The sequence below is a fragment of the Venustampulla echinocandica genome (genome assembly GCF_003357145.1).
Source record: "Venustampulla echinocandica strain BP 5553 chromosome Unknown scaffold_1, whole genome shotgun sequence".
NCBI lineage: Eukaryota > Fungi > Ascomycota > Leotiomycetes > Helotiales > Pleuroascaceae > Venustampulla > Venustampulla echinocandica.
This window is the reverse complement of record NW_022474206.1, coordinates 3671996-3686564: the sequence shown is the minus strand read 5'-3', so window position 1 is coordinate 3686564 and position 14569 is coordinate 3671996. Positions and strand designations below refer to the sequence as shown.

The 14569-nt window shown below is 49.4% G+C and overlaps 4 protein-coding genes across 4 annotated transcripts; 3 read left to right on the top strand and 1 right to left on the bottom strand.

Moving 5' to 3' along the window:
* Nucleotides 1–1188: 1188 nt before the first annotated feature.
* BP5553_03738 (uncharacterized protein) lies at nt 1189–2043 on the top strand (the record flags this gene model as incomplete). The annotated part of the gene is made up of 1 exon (XM_032012361.1): nt 1189–2043. The coding sequence occupies one exon, from the start codon at nt 1189–1191 to the stop codon at nt 2041–2043; it is 855 nt and encodes a 284-aa protein (XP_031872054.1).
* A 1498-nt stretch (nt 2044–3541) lies between these two features.
* Nucleotides 3542–9251, top strand: BP5553_03737 (Uncharacterized protein; the record flags this gene model as incomplete). The annotated part of the gene is made up of 2 exons (XM_032012360.1): nt 3542–6562; nt 6615–9251. 2 exons carry the CDS (start codon nt 3542–3544, stop codon nt 9249–9251), a joined length of 5658 nt encoding a protein of 1885 aa, XP_031872053.1.
* Nucleotides 9252–10107: 856 nt separating this feature from the next.
* BP5553_03736 (S-adenosyl-L-methionine-dependent methyltransferase) lies at nt 10108–11323 on the bottom strand (the record flags this gene model as incomplete). Its single annotated transcript, XM_032012359.1, has 4 exons — nt 10108–10166; nt 10230–10893; nt 10944–11062; nt 11209–11323. The coding sequence occupies 4 exons, from the start codon at nt 11321–11323 to the stop codon at nt 10108–10110; spliced, it is 957 nt and encodes a 318-aa protein (XP_031872052.1).
* Nucleotides 11324–13146: 1823 nt separating this feature from the next.
* BP5553_03735 (uncharacterized protein) lies at nt 13147–14157 on the top strand (the record flags this gene model as incomplete). The annotated part of the gene is made up of 3 exons (XM_032012358.1): nt 13147–13204; nt 13258–13616; nt 13669–14157. 3 exons carry the CDS (start codon nt 13147–13149, stop codon nt 14155–14157), a joined length of 906 nt encoding a protein of 301 aa, XP_031872051.1.
* Between the last annotated feature and the right edge of the window lie 412 nt (nt 14158–14569).

Genomic DNA, 14569 nt, shown 5'->3' with positions numbered 1-14569 from the left:
CTGACAGGAATCAAGCATGGATGTGACATGAGGCTGTAGATTTGGGAGGGAGAATTGGTGCTGCAGGAAACTTCGAAATTCCTTGCTGTTATGGTTACGTATCCTCACAAGGTTAGATGTCTTATCCTTGGTATATCTTAGTGAACGTTGACTAGCTAATAATAGGTCGTAAGAACTGGGCTACGCTAGGCGCTAATGAGCAATGGACAGCTGAAATATACCAGTATTTTGCAGTGTTTCCATCTCATATATAAGGAAGAGGGTATGGCGGCGATGTATGGTGGCCTTACTCCCTATCTTTTGCGTTCAGTACCGTCTACTGCTATCATGTTTGGTGTTTTGAAGCTGTGATGAAATTCCTTGAGTCTCGGTTGAGTGGAAACAAAACGGTCACTGCTAACAGTAGACAAGCCTTATGAAAATTATTGTGTAAACATATAGACTGTACGCTAGATAAGTAATGGAAATAAATGCTGCCACATACTTCATTGCGTGGTCCATCCTGAACCGCCCTTCTCTCGTGGGTCATTACGGCTACGACGTCACGTTCTGTCGTTTAAACCCCTATCCGAGCCGTTTTGCAGCCTTCCTAGTAGCCAGCTGTTAGAGTTTTGCCACGTGCAACAAAAGCCAAATGCATTAGTTGAATGATTGATTTATTCATACTGGGATCCAGCTGCTAAGATCTGCAGCTATTCCAGAAATGGCAGTAATAGCTAGAAACCAATAATCTGTGTGGTTGCGAGCAAATTTTTGAGCACAATCTCGAAATCCATTGGTTACTGTTCCAGCCCCCGGTGGCCCAAGGCAACGCCTGTTGTCAACGACCTATTCGCCAATCACGTTTAATAGACGTATCTTATTATAATTACCTAGGTGGTATACTAAGGGGTACAAAGGCTACCTAGGTAGGGAGTGCAAAGCCTGACTCAGCAACACGAATCCATCTTCTAACACTCATAACCACTTTCTTTATATCTCGAGTTATCCAAATTTAGATATTCTTTGTACTGGTTATCTATAAAGGGTAGAAGGATTCCTTTAGCAAGTACAGTTTTCATCATTTCAACACTCTTCCAAATTTAGGCCTCTCTATACTTATATTCACCACTTCCATCAAATCACCATCAAATCACCATCAAATCACCATCAATTCTATCCTTTTAAGACTTCTACAATTTGTTCACTATGGATCTCACGGTGGTCATCATTCCTCCCTCCGCACCTCACACGCATACGGTCATCTTCTTACATGGGCGCGGAGACAGCGCCAAAAGTTGCGCTTCATCGTTGTCTTACTCAAGGGACTCAAGCAGGCGCAGTCTCTCAGAGATATTCCCCTCCTTCCGCTGGGTGTTCCCCCAGACCAAGATGCGGGAGTGCGAAGCCTTTCCTCGCCACAAAATGTCCCAGTGGTTCGATATATGGAACGTGAGCGACTTCTCACAGCATGAGGAGCTGCAAGCGACGGGTTTAAGGGAGAGCGTTGCCAGTATAAGGCGCCTCCTCGTGAGCGAGGCTACCATATTAGGCGGACAATGGGATCACCTTGTGCTGGCTGGTATTAGTCAAGGTGCTGCGACGAGCGTGCATACGTTACTGAATCTCGGTTTGCCGCCGGCTGCGGAAGCTCTGGAGGATCAACAGGTGCCTTGTGCACTCGGTGCCTTTCTTGGGTTTTCGTGTAGGATGCCTTTCCCCGGGAGATCGCTCGCTGAGACCAGGAACGTACTAAGCGTGGAGGCCCCCCGGGACAATAACGAAGTCCTGGACATCGATGAGATCCTACGCAACACGCCTATGTTGCTTGAACACCGCGTCGATGATGCACTCGTTCCTGTAGAAAGCGGCCGGGGCTTGCGAGATACGTTGCGGGGGTTTGGGGCCCAAGTGACGTGGAAGGAATACCGTAATGGAGGACACTGGTTCAACTCGCCGGCCGGGATAGATAATGCTGTGGAGTTTCTGAACAACCACGTTCTTAAGAAGCTGAATGCTGGGGAAATATTATCGAGCCAATTCCATGGTCTGTCTCTAGCTTGATGGGCACGTATCATCCTTGGTCTTAGTAACCACAACCACTCCAGTGACGACTAATTTGAACATCGAAGGGATCCAATAAACCGATGAATGGGTTCGTAATCATGAGGAGGGCGAGGCAAAATAAAAATACATCCACGCCGGCCTTGGTACCATTTGAATTTGGAGTTCTAAGTCATGAAGCTGCCGGGTACGGGTACCAGTGACAGCAACAATGTATAGAGGTCGGGTAAGAAATTGAGCAGCTCTGTTAAACAGTGAATCATTCCAAGAGCTGAGCTTTCATAGTCCGAGTTAGATGCGCCACAATATGCCCAATATAGCTACTTGTCTCAGCCGCTACTTGCCCTTGCTTTGTAAATATATATTGCGCGCCTTCAACCACCTTTCAACCAGAATTTCATTCGGTCTAGTTATAACTCCTCGCTTCTAAGACAAAAGTGCACATTTGCAAATACTTAAACACTAACAAGAAGAGGATATAACGATAACATGTGAATCAGAACCTCTGTAAAAGATAAGGCACTGACTGGTGCATAGAGGACGCCACAACTTGTGAAGAATCAAGATCAACCAAAAACAGGGGTAAGCTCACGGCCTTCTGCGGAGTACTACGTACCTAAGAAGCTTTGGTGATCCATCTGCACTTGCAGATGTTCACAATAAACAAGAGCAGCAGAGACATGCAGAGACATGCAGAATCAATGTTTAAGAGTTCCCCATACGGAGTAGATACATCCTCTCAAGAACGTGCAGAGGATGATTGGTTCGATGTGTCTCTGCTGGTGCCCGCGATGTGCATATCCGTGAATCTGCGAATGCGCAATCGACCTGGAGTGCACGGACTGCAGAGCCGATCGATCATGCGTCGGCACTGCCTGTTACTCCGTCCACCGCCCAGAAGTAAACAAACCAAGGCAATACCCCGGCCCAGATATAGCTCCCGCTGTGCTGATATACAAACAAAACAATGCCATTCAATGCCATCTTTGCGTGAGATTGCTGGTTGTTGTCAACATAACAAGTACAGCCGGCTCTTGCCCCGTCCCACTGGTTTGCATTAGAGGGCCAACAGAATAACCTTGAAGAGAGAGAGACAGGTGTCACTGACAGCAACGTCGATAGCTCGTTGCTACACCAACGAGTGGAGCTGCATCTGATCGACTGAGGGAGCTGGTCATTGGGCGGCAGCTCTCTAGCACACGGCATCTAGACTCAGACTGATCTTCGTCCCAAGCACAAATTCCGATCCAGTTCGCTACCCAAGGTCGCATCGCACGCAGTATTTGACGCAGGAACTAAATATCCTCATGTACATCATCCCGTTGTACCTGTGTTTTGGTGGTGGAAAGAGCTCGAGTTTCCGCCGTTGATAACTGAGAGGTTCCGGTACGTAAATCAAGGTTGAGAAGCTCATACACTGTCGCACATTCCATTGTATCGAAAGCATTCCAAAGGTAGAACTCGAGCTAACATAGGGCATTCTTCCCCCTTTTCAGACATGGCATCTCCCAAAGCCGAACCTCCAGACGATGAAAGCCAGCTTCCAACACAAGCCCGGAGAGAATTCGGTGCGAGTAATACCCCGCGACGTGGCCCTGCTTCCAAGCGCAATGCCACGAACACTCCAAATGCGCCTACCACACCTATCGGGAGGACGTCTGCCCTGAATAACAAGCGCATACCCACATCAGCACCAGCCCGCACGAAGCCCGGCACCAGGAAAGCAGAGCCTACGCTCCTCGGAGATTTCCTACTTGGAAGACCCAGTCCAGCTCGTACAAGGAGGAAAAGTCTCGATGTTGTCAAGGCCGAAATGCGAGAAGATGTTGTGGGGAAGGTGCAGGCGCCTGGTGGAGTGAAGGACCGAGTGAAGCAGTGGCAGAAGACGAGTGCGGCTGCCGTTGTAGCTGACCCTCTTGCGGATGCTGCAAGCCAGCCGGATGATATAGGTGGCTGGGAGAATGAAGACGATGAGAGTGTTGATGAGCGGGAGCGACAGAGGATTAAGTTTCGGGCGGCCAGGCGGCCGAGCGGGAGGAGAAAAAGCAAGGACGGAGTAGAGAGTGTCCCCAAACAGAACGCTGTTGCTCCGAAAAAAAGGGTGATAAGTGATTCGCATTGGATGAAAAATAAGAAGAAAAGTCCATTGGGGAAAGGAACTGCAATTCCGAAGGATTTCCTGAAGACGACGGCTATAAACCCTCCACTAGAAAAGAAAATTGAGGACTGGGTCAAACGGACAGAAGGCGAAGAGCCCGTAACTCAAAAGCCAAAGGATAAGCCACGAAATCGAAATACTCCCAGAAAATATACCATGGATGACGGAATTCGAGTGGCGCCTTCGAGTACAACTTCTCGGGAAGATGGAATCCGGGTGACTCCTTCAAAACATCATGAAGAATCCCAGCCTAATAGCTATGAGGATGATGGTATTCGAATCACGCCTTCCAATGGTCTAGCAAAGGAGGGTTCCCGTAATGAAGGCGCGAAAGATGGCAGCATTCGGCTTACACCTTCAAAACAAGATTCCCAGGACGATAGCATCCGGATAACGCCTTCCAAAGAGAGCTTGGTGGAGGATGGCGTTCGGGCTAGGCCTGTACGGAAGGATACAAATAAGAGGAGACCTAACCAGTCTGGTTTGGAAGATGCTCTGTCAAGAAAGAGCCGCGGCAAGAACTTGAATGCTGGCTCTGGGTCGAAGAGCAAACGCATGGCCAATTCTCAGACGGCGGTAGAACATGGCGAGGAGGACGAGGATAAGTTCTCTTGGATGACACCGAGCCCGCCTGAGAATTCCAAGCGCCGAAACCGAAATTCGCGGACCCCTCCCGAATCACTCGCTGATATACCGTTCGGAAATTCTGCTTTCAGTGTTCTAGAATTGCCGCTTGGTGCTGAAGCTGGCACAATGAAGCGGCCCCCTCCAAAACGGAATCCTAGCTTTGCGGGTGTACCAAAGGCGTTGAAGAAAGTATTCAACGAAGGCATGAAGATCGCTCATGATACAGTTGAACCACCTCGAGGTGGGATAAACCAACCACCGAGCATCGAGTCTTGGTTGAATAATACCTCTGATCCTTTTGTTGACCACTCAAGCTCACCGGCACCTTCATCCCTAGATGTTCCAGAATCCGGATGCTCTCGGAAGCCGAGCTTCAAGCAGGATGATCCGTCTGAGAAAGCGCTTACCGCTGACCACAATTCCGAACAAAACGACGAAAGACGAAACCCCCGTTCCCGTAGCATTCATGAGCCCGAGGCAGGTACTCCCGAAAAGGCATCGCCCGTTGGGAACCCGAAGACCCGTCAACATCTTCCGAGTATGGTGAAGTCCCAACCAATGGCCCCTACTGGCCTGAAAAGAAGCCCAGCGGCTCGAAATACGTCGTCGCCGAAGGCCAAGAAGCTGCCTCTCAAAGACGCGTTCATTGATGCTTTCAGGGGCGAGTCAACAACCTCACGTCCAAGAAGTGGCTCCAACCCATTTGTTGACATCACTGGCCTTCGAGAAAGGGATGTCAATAGCGATCTTCCGCATGCTTCAGATGTCAAGCCTAGCCATGACTCTCGTGATACATCTCAAGACACCCCTAGTAAACGCAGTCCGCGAGCCCATCAAAAGAAGGATGTTGAGGACCACCGGTTAGAAAAGCCATTGGCACCGCCCGAGAGAAGGTCTGCTCCAATGACTGGCATGCATAGGTTATCGACAATTTTATCTGTTGAGACTCTTAGCACATCATCATCAAAAACAGAGTCAGCGTCAGAACTCTCGCAAACCACTGTAACCCAGGACACAGTCTACACTGGAACCACAATGTCGAGCCTGTCACGTAGCAGTCAAAGAAGCAATAAACAAGGACTGAAGAGGCGACTAACAAAGCATTCAGATCTAGTCTCCATGCTGTCTCTACCGGATGCTGTCGAACCAGGAAGAGCAAAGAGCATAAAGTCTGCTCGCAGTATTCGTACGACAAGGACTCATCTTGATACGGCCACCGTGCAAGATCTTATGCGAGAATTGGCCGAGGATGAGGTTAAATATATGCGAGAGTTGAAAACCTTGGTCGACGGGGTGATCCCCGTGTTATTGACGTGCCTCCTCTCAAAATCCGACTCAGCGATTGCCGCAGGGCTGCTTGACCCCAACCACGATATATCTGACGCCGCTTCATTCACAAAGCCCATCGTTGATATGGGCGTTGCTCTTGAAAGACTAAAAAGCTTACACAAACGCATTCCGCTCACTGACGCCGATGCCTTTATCACTTGGGCTCACACCGCACATAAAACATATGAAGACTATCTTGCTACTTGGCGGGCTGGTTTTAACGACGTCGTGGTCAATCTTGCGCCAGCATCACCTTCCGCGTCTGCACAAGAGCAATTAGATCTTGACGATATCCCAAGAAATATGGATGGAGATGCTCTTGGCTCGAATGGTGAGCGCGCGGATGTTGCTTACTTTTTGAAGAGGCCGCTGGTTAGAGTCAAATATCTGAGCAGAACGACAAAGGTAAACACCCACAGTTCTCTGTTTTAGATCACCTAAACTAATGATGTATAAGGGATTGAGCAAGTTAATGGATTCAGATATGGCTCGGAAGGTCGAAGAGAAATATAGAAAGCTCACTCAAGTGGCTCGACGTCGGCACAAAGAAGAGCAGGCGAGACTTGAGAATGAAAAGGCTAATAACACTGATACCACGAGAGCTCGAGACCCGAGAACCTTGGATCTCGTTGAGGGCATAAATATCGATCGATCTAGGCAAGTCTGCGCAAAGGACTTGTTCTCCTTGGATCTCCAGCACTCCAGTGGACAACGTCTCGGCTGCCGTGTCGAATTGATATTGCGCGACAAGCCCAATGATACAGGCGATCTCCTAATCTGCGAGGCCGACGAAGCGGCACGGTTTCTTCTATTTCCTCCGATCTCGCAAGATCTAGTATCAGCTCGGCTCGGTGAGACTACTGATCAGGTCGTTGTCATGATCAGGGGTATCAGAGGAGTTGATGAATGGGATGAGCTCCTGCTCCTCGAGGCTGAATTTCCCGAGGCTGCCAAAGAGTGGATTGAAATGTTAGGCACAGAACCTGCTCCTCCTGAAGTTAGGAAGGATGCCACTTACATCGATCCGCTTGATTTACTAGTTTCAACTATTACAGGTACAAAGGAACCGAAGAGCTACTACATGTCAGGAGCTCTTGATCTACAGGACCCCCAGATTCCCATTGGAGAAAGCATCAGACGAGAGGCTGAACAGATTGAAAGCTCTCCAATACAGGACCGACAACGGGTATCTAGACGACAGGCAGGGACGTCCAACTCCATGCCGGAATCCATCAAAGAAGAGTCAATTATTAGCGAAGATATTAAAGATCTTAACGATGCGATGAACAAAGCTGGATCCCCTACAACTTTACCGCAGCGGCAGAGAGCTGCCAGATACCATGGCCGAGTCAATAACTCGCGGCCTACAACACCTCAATCTGACCCAGTTGACAGTGACTCGGAGCAGACCACACCTACACAGGCCCGACACGCAGGAAATAACACGAATGACCTTGACTTCTCTCCTATGGACGAGCTTTCCATTCCCAAGAGGCGTACTCCATCCACTACTCCTACTCGGGATGACGGTGCGCCCCCGCCTCCAGCTCACAGAACGCCAACAACTCCGTCCACACTGAAGAAGGCACCAATTCTTGATACACCTACTCCCCGAGCAAACAATCGACGTACATCGTCCCCTCTAAAGCATGAATACCAGCTCTCCAATGCATCTGGGACTTCTTCTGCGGAAGAAGATTCTGATTCTCAAGATAGTGACACATATACCGAGTCATCCTCCGAGGAAGAACTTGAAGCTGCTGATGTTCCCGGACCATTGCCTATATATGGAAGACGTGTATCGCCTTCTGGCTCTATCTACAGTCTCCCAAATACAACACTAGCCCCGTCAAACTCTGCTTCTCAAGCCCCATATCGCCAGGCTCCGCTTGAATGCTCAGCAAAGGATACAGATAAGCATACGGTTATGAGCATCTCCTATTGGAATGACAAAGGCAAATGGATCGATATACAGTCTAGTCCTTGTTCCGTTGTTGTAGGTCCTGGATGGGTCCGGGCATTTAACCTGGACGAATCCCCTCCTACTATCTCTCCTGGCGCAACCCCCCCTTCTAGCACTTCGGATGGGACCGAGGATGACAGCAGAGTGGCACCAAGACCTCTAGTGGCGCAAGAACTTACACCAAACGTGCCTATGCAAAGACATATGATTGATATTCACGTCCGTTCGCCCTTAATGACAGAATCCACCCTAAAGTGCAAGGGCATTATGATCAGATACCATGTCCTCACGCCCATTGACTGTATTCGCCTTTACCAAGCGCTGTACGAATCAAGCAAGAACAACATGGTTTATAATAAACTAGAGGAGGAGCGTAGGGTCAATGCTTTTGGGAGTCAGCCACTCGCCACGAAGAACCGAAGGGGAAGCTGGTTTGGTCGCAGGAATAGCTACCGTGCTTCAGCCCGTGCCCCATCCGAGATGGCCTCCGAACAGAGCGGAAAGTCTTCTTCGTCTAGACTCTCGGCCCTTAAACAACGATGGAGAGGCGGAAATGCATTTAACATCGCTAAATCCTCTGTTAATGTTGCACAGCGCGGGAATGGGGATGGATCCGGGTCGACCAGCCTCTATTCCTCGGATGCTGGACTCACCCCCCCTCGAACGCCTATTAGCGGCAGTCTGTTTTCCGGCACAACCACTTCACAAATGATCGACCTGGGATCTGAAAATATCAAGATCAGGCTTTATGAGCTAGCAACACAGAGCAGATGGGAGGACTATCATTGCGCATTTTTGACTGTTACTCCTCCACCTCCAGGTCGACGTCAGGTATCAACATTGCATCACGGACTCGAGAAACATGTCATTGTCACCCGTAGGCCGCACAACCATCCCGACGGCCCTGGCCAAATACTAGTTGATGAAGTCCTAGGCGCCGGATGCTTTAAGATGCTCGGTGTCAAGGGCGTACTGTGCACCATCTGGCTGGATATCCGCGGACCGAATGGAGAGGTGGGTATGATAGGCGCAAGGGGAGGTGTTTCCGGCAGGCAGCGAAAAGTCTTGTTTCAGACAAACCATGTTGCGCACGCCAACTGGATCTTTAATCTTCTTGCTGCTGGCCATTAAACAGGCAGCTAATCATTTCTTCTGCATGGGTTGCCAGCCAGGTTTTTATGAAGGAACGATCATAACGAATTTTCTTTGATTTTGTACTGTGCCTTGCGATACTTTTGCATAGTAATGCATATAGGGTATCCATGGAGTTTTATGTCTTTTGTATTGTATGCATTTGGGCGGATAGCGATGCGACGGTTGCCCTTGTTCTAGCACCGTATATTTGCATTTAGAGGGGTGGGGGTATTCATCTTCGATGGGCGGATGGATGGAATGGCGTTTAACATGGCATAATTCCACGAAGATGTAATCATTGCAGCAATTGAATTGAACTACTTTATCAGCCCTAGTTTAAATGTATACCTTAAACCTGTGCGTTAAAGATAATTAATCGACTCGTGCTACCAAAAGGCTTGAGAAAATAGTACCAAGTGGAATTGTGCACATTCCACAAGGACCGACTATATGTGTTCTATTCTACCTTCTGGTAGCAAGAGGTATGCCTGTTTAGCTGGGTCTCAAAGCCGGGGATCGACTCTGAACTGTTACTAGCCAGCCTCCTTGAATAATTTATAGCAGACAAGATATGTTAGGATTGATCCGTTTCAGTACGTGCAATGTGAGTGGACATATGATGGATGCAACACTTTTCTTATTTTTGATAGACAACCCTATGTAGAACGAGACCTGGACGCCAGGACCTGTAGTTACACCAGATAGAGAAATAACAAGACAACCTTCCATATCCTGACAAGTGAAAGCGCAGACCGTAAGCAGAATTTTGGACACTAGGTTCCCCAATAGAGGATGCGCCTGATAGCGTCCTGAGCGATTAAGAGAAAATCCATGGGCGGAAGGGGGGGCGGTCCTAGGTGGTCGAGCGGACATAACGTCCCACGACAACACAATGATCTCTCTCGAACGGCTCTGTGATGGACAATTAGCAACTAGGAGCAGACGAGGAAATGCAGGAGGGTTGAAGAGACATACCAAGCGTCAGTTGCTCTAAAGGCTTAATTCTCTCCTCTCTCAGCTTCGTTACCTCATTCGCGAATACTTGCTCTGCTGGTGCGGTACTGTCGATACAGTTTGCCTTGATGGAAATAACAATGCCTCCTCCGACCTTCAAGAACAGATGCGCATTCAATCCAACAATACGGGCTTGATCGGGTTGCGCAACATCTGCAAATATGACATCGACCATGGAAACTAACATTCGGTACCGTAGAGGGTGGCGAGCGTCCTCGATGATAGGGATGACGTTAGTGCGGTGCGTAGCCATGTTGATCAAGTCACGGCCGGATCGGTGAGAAAACTCGACTGCAAAAACGGTACCGGTAGGGCCAACAATATCTGCAACATGGGAAACGGAAGTTCCAGATGCAGCACCGAGATATAAGACTTTCGCGCCGGGCTTGATGAAGATTTCGTCGAGACCGCCCAAAACACCTGCTGCTAACTTGCTGCGGAAGGGATTCCAGACGCGGTATTCGGTCTTGGTGACATTGGGTGTGCCGTCTGCATTCACGGAGCCGGAGTTCTCGACACTGATACGCTTCTCGCCGTAGACTGATTCACCTGGGCAAAGGTTCTTGGTCACCAACATGTCTTCCTTTCCACGGGCAACGAAAATGCCTGCATGACGATGGGGTTCCTACTCATGTTAGGAATTGAGATCTGAAGAGCGTGAGATGCACAACATACAACAATAGTCTTTGCTCCTCCTCGGGCACCTGCTCCTCCTCTTCCTCTGGGTGCACCACGGCCTCGTGGTGCGCCTCTGCCTCCTCCACGTCCGCCGCCTCTGCTATCACCTCGACCTCCTTACCCTCCGGTCAGCTACCCTTGTTCTCATAATGTTTCTTGAACCTGAAACGCAAACAATGATCCAATGCCCAGCCAGCCATTCAGAACCTCTCAATTGCTGAACAGGCAGCTGAGCATTGCCCAGAATGGAGTGTAAACTAACCTCGTCCACCACCTCGAGAGAATCCTCCTCTTCCACCACGGTCGCCTCCACCTCGAGAGAATCCGCCTCTGCCGCCACGGTCGCCGCCGCGTCCTCCTCTGGGTGTGAATGCCATCGCTGTATTAAGTTGTAGGAATTTATGGCGGGGCAAGTGTGTGTTGTGTGGTGCTTGACGGAGATAGAGCGATAGAGCTTAGATTTCGAGATTCGCTGTGAAATTTTATTTTTTACCGATCGAAAGCTCCCACCAATAAGCGAGCTCAGAGCTAGCGGAGTGGGGTTTGGAGTCACGTGGTGCCCAGTCTCCACCCGCAGAACGAATTCTTGCTCTTCGTCTCTTCATTTGGTCTTCATTCCAAGGTGGATCGGGTCTTTAGGAGCCCAGGCTCACTCCTACTCGTGGATGCCACCCTCTCAATACAACTCAGAACGAAACTTTGGGAAACCATCCTCACTACGCTGACTGGAGGTGATTGCTGCTGCTGTCCATTGCGCATGAGCGATCTTCGAAACTCAGGGCTTTGGCATTGGCTTTGATGGTCATTGAAACAAAAGATCCGTGGGGCGCGGCATTCGAAAATCTACCCATGACAGGAAAGGCAAGGCCTTGAGTTCAAAGTCTCTGATGATCTGATCGCACCTTACTATCGTTTGTTCTTCTAGTAAGTGGCGTCCCGAAGGCAGCCAGAGTTTGGTATGCAAGTTTTAACTTACCTTCCATCAATCAAGGAGGCTCATGGCCCCTTCAAACTGTTCCTAGCCCTACAAGATGCGTACGGAGGGGAGTACTCTCCGTCGGCCCATGAAAGCCAACTACAACTACACATGTTCGCAAATTACGGAAGTGTCAAGGCTCGTTCGAGTGAACAGCCGGCCACTTCCGGGAATTCGTGTGATTGCGTGGATACTGGTCCAAGTTATCAGACGGTTCATCTTCTTCTGGGCCTGTTTTGAGGCAATCCCCGTCACATGCCCGCTGGTTGCCCCCATGCCAGGCTGCGGCATCTCTTCTCTTCCCTTCTCTTCAGACGTCATGGATCACTGTCACTTGCTTATGGCTCGGGTTCAGTCGACCCCAGCATTGGCAGCGGAACGGACCAGATGGGGGGACAACGCTGTATGGCCAATCCAACAAACTTCCTTGGGATTAGTTCAACATCTATCATCTCTATCTTGCAAATACACTCTTCGCGTGACTTCTCACTAAGATATCTCACACCGTCTGCGTCGCACAGTGGCCAAAATCCGGCCATTTAAGCTGCCGGGTTTCGCGTAGGTCTCAGCTCTGCCACCGAGACAGGGAGCTACCCCGCCAAGTCTTTCTGCGCTCGTCCTTTAAACCCCCAATTGCCCTTCATTCACTTCCATTGGTTAATTCTTGTTCGATGTTTATTTTTATTGGTGCATGTTCCACGGTTTGCTCACATTCCGTGCCATTTTTCATGGGATGGTGTCTGTGCATCACCACGACATCAGACGCACTGAGGTCTATGATGATGGCACCGCCATATGCCACCAGCACAACACTCCCCTCAGGCTCCCACGTACGACTTCCGGCATCTATTCGATCCTTGACATATGCATTGAGTTCAAATTGTCAAGGGCAATACCCAGAACGGAGCTACCTGTGTCTGGAATGAGCCTAATTCGATTAAACTCGGCTTGCCGAGCCTCTAGAGCAGCCTCATGAGCGGAAAATGATGGTTCCGAAGAAATCATACACCAACATTTGAAATGCCGGGTCAGTATATTAACTCTGGCAGCCCGTCCCATCGAAAGTACTTTTGATCAGCACGCTTTCAATCTTACAACCAGCCCACCCTCCAGTCCCTTCATTCCTTTCAACGAGCGCCCTAGTGGCCGCCACAGTCTTTTTTTTATTTAAACAAACAACCTTCTAATATATACCTACCTACTACCCTCGACCTATCTATCATCATGCTCGTCCCTACATTGTCTGTGTCCGTGTTGGGATTTGCGGCGGGTGTCTTTGCTGGTCAGTTTATTTCGATTCCGATCACTTACCATTTGGCTAACTCGAATTCGTAGCTCCTCATCTCCATTCTCGACATGAAATAGTTGCGCGGGAGCCGGCTGAACATGCTGAGAGGGGCCTTACCTGGACCCCAACAAAGCGATCTCGATCGAACGGGTTTAATGCGTTTAATTCGCTTGGAAGCTTCAACAATGTCAACAATGTGAACTTCATCCAAGACTTCAACCAGTTCAGCCAAGCAACCACGGTGGTCATCACCGAGATCCAGCAGAATTCGATCAACCAGCAACAGCTTTTGTTGGAACAGCAGCTTTCACAGCTCATCCAACAGCAGTTGTTCGCTCTCCAGTCACAAAACTTCCTCATCGATAACATCCGAAGAAACCATTTCAACAGCAGGAACAACAATGTGGTATGTCATATCAACCGTCCTGTTTTTAGTACATGATCTAACACTTTTATAGAACACTATTATCCTGATCTGCCAACAGGTCCTCGATAACCGAAATGGCAACAACAACAACAGATGGTTCACTCGTCAAATTCAGAGCAACCCCAACATTCAACAGCAGGTCGTGGTCGTTATCCAGGATAACAACGTCCTAAACCTCGGCAACTTCGGCAACAACGCCTTCGTCCCTAGCGGGACTGAACAGTTTGCTGCACAAGCAACTGGAGGCGCCAACTTCGAAGCCCCTGTTTTGGGAACCTATCAGCCAAACTCATCGGTGTTCCAAGGCTTCACACAGAACGTCGCTCTCCTCCCAGCTGGCGTGCAACAGCCACAGTTCGGTTTCGGCAAGGTCGGCGTCGACCCAGCTCTGATCATCCTCGAGAACCAGCCAATGTCCATCTCATTCGGACAACAACAGCAACAATCGATCGACGCACAAATCCTAAACATTCCATCATTCGCCGCGTCTAGTGTCGGTGGAAACACGCTCATCATCTGAGCGGTGAACAATGTGAAGGCAGTTAGGGGTTGAGGTGCAATCATCATAATGTATATAGTCAATACTCGAGCGTTGGAGCTAGGTAGAGGGAGGGAATTCTATGATTGTCGACGGTAGACCCGAGGCATGAATAGCGGGGGAGGGTGAAGGCCTGGGTTGGGGGGGGAGGGCGAAGGTGAAGGCGTAGGTGTGTGGGTTTTTGTTAGCCATTATCGGAAATGAAATTGGTTAGAAATAGGTATAATGTGCATTCTTCAACCACCTAGCCAAATGTGCAATGTCCATCATTTCGCCCCAACTCTCTGCTCTCGATATGGCATGTTACGCTCTACTCTACCCCGTAGAAACGTGCATATGCTCTCCGGTCAGTCATTCGAAGCACAGAACCGTCCTGTACCCAAGCGTTGACTGC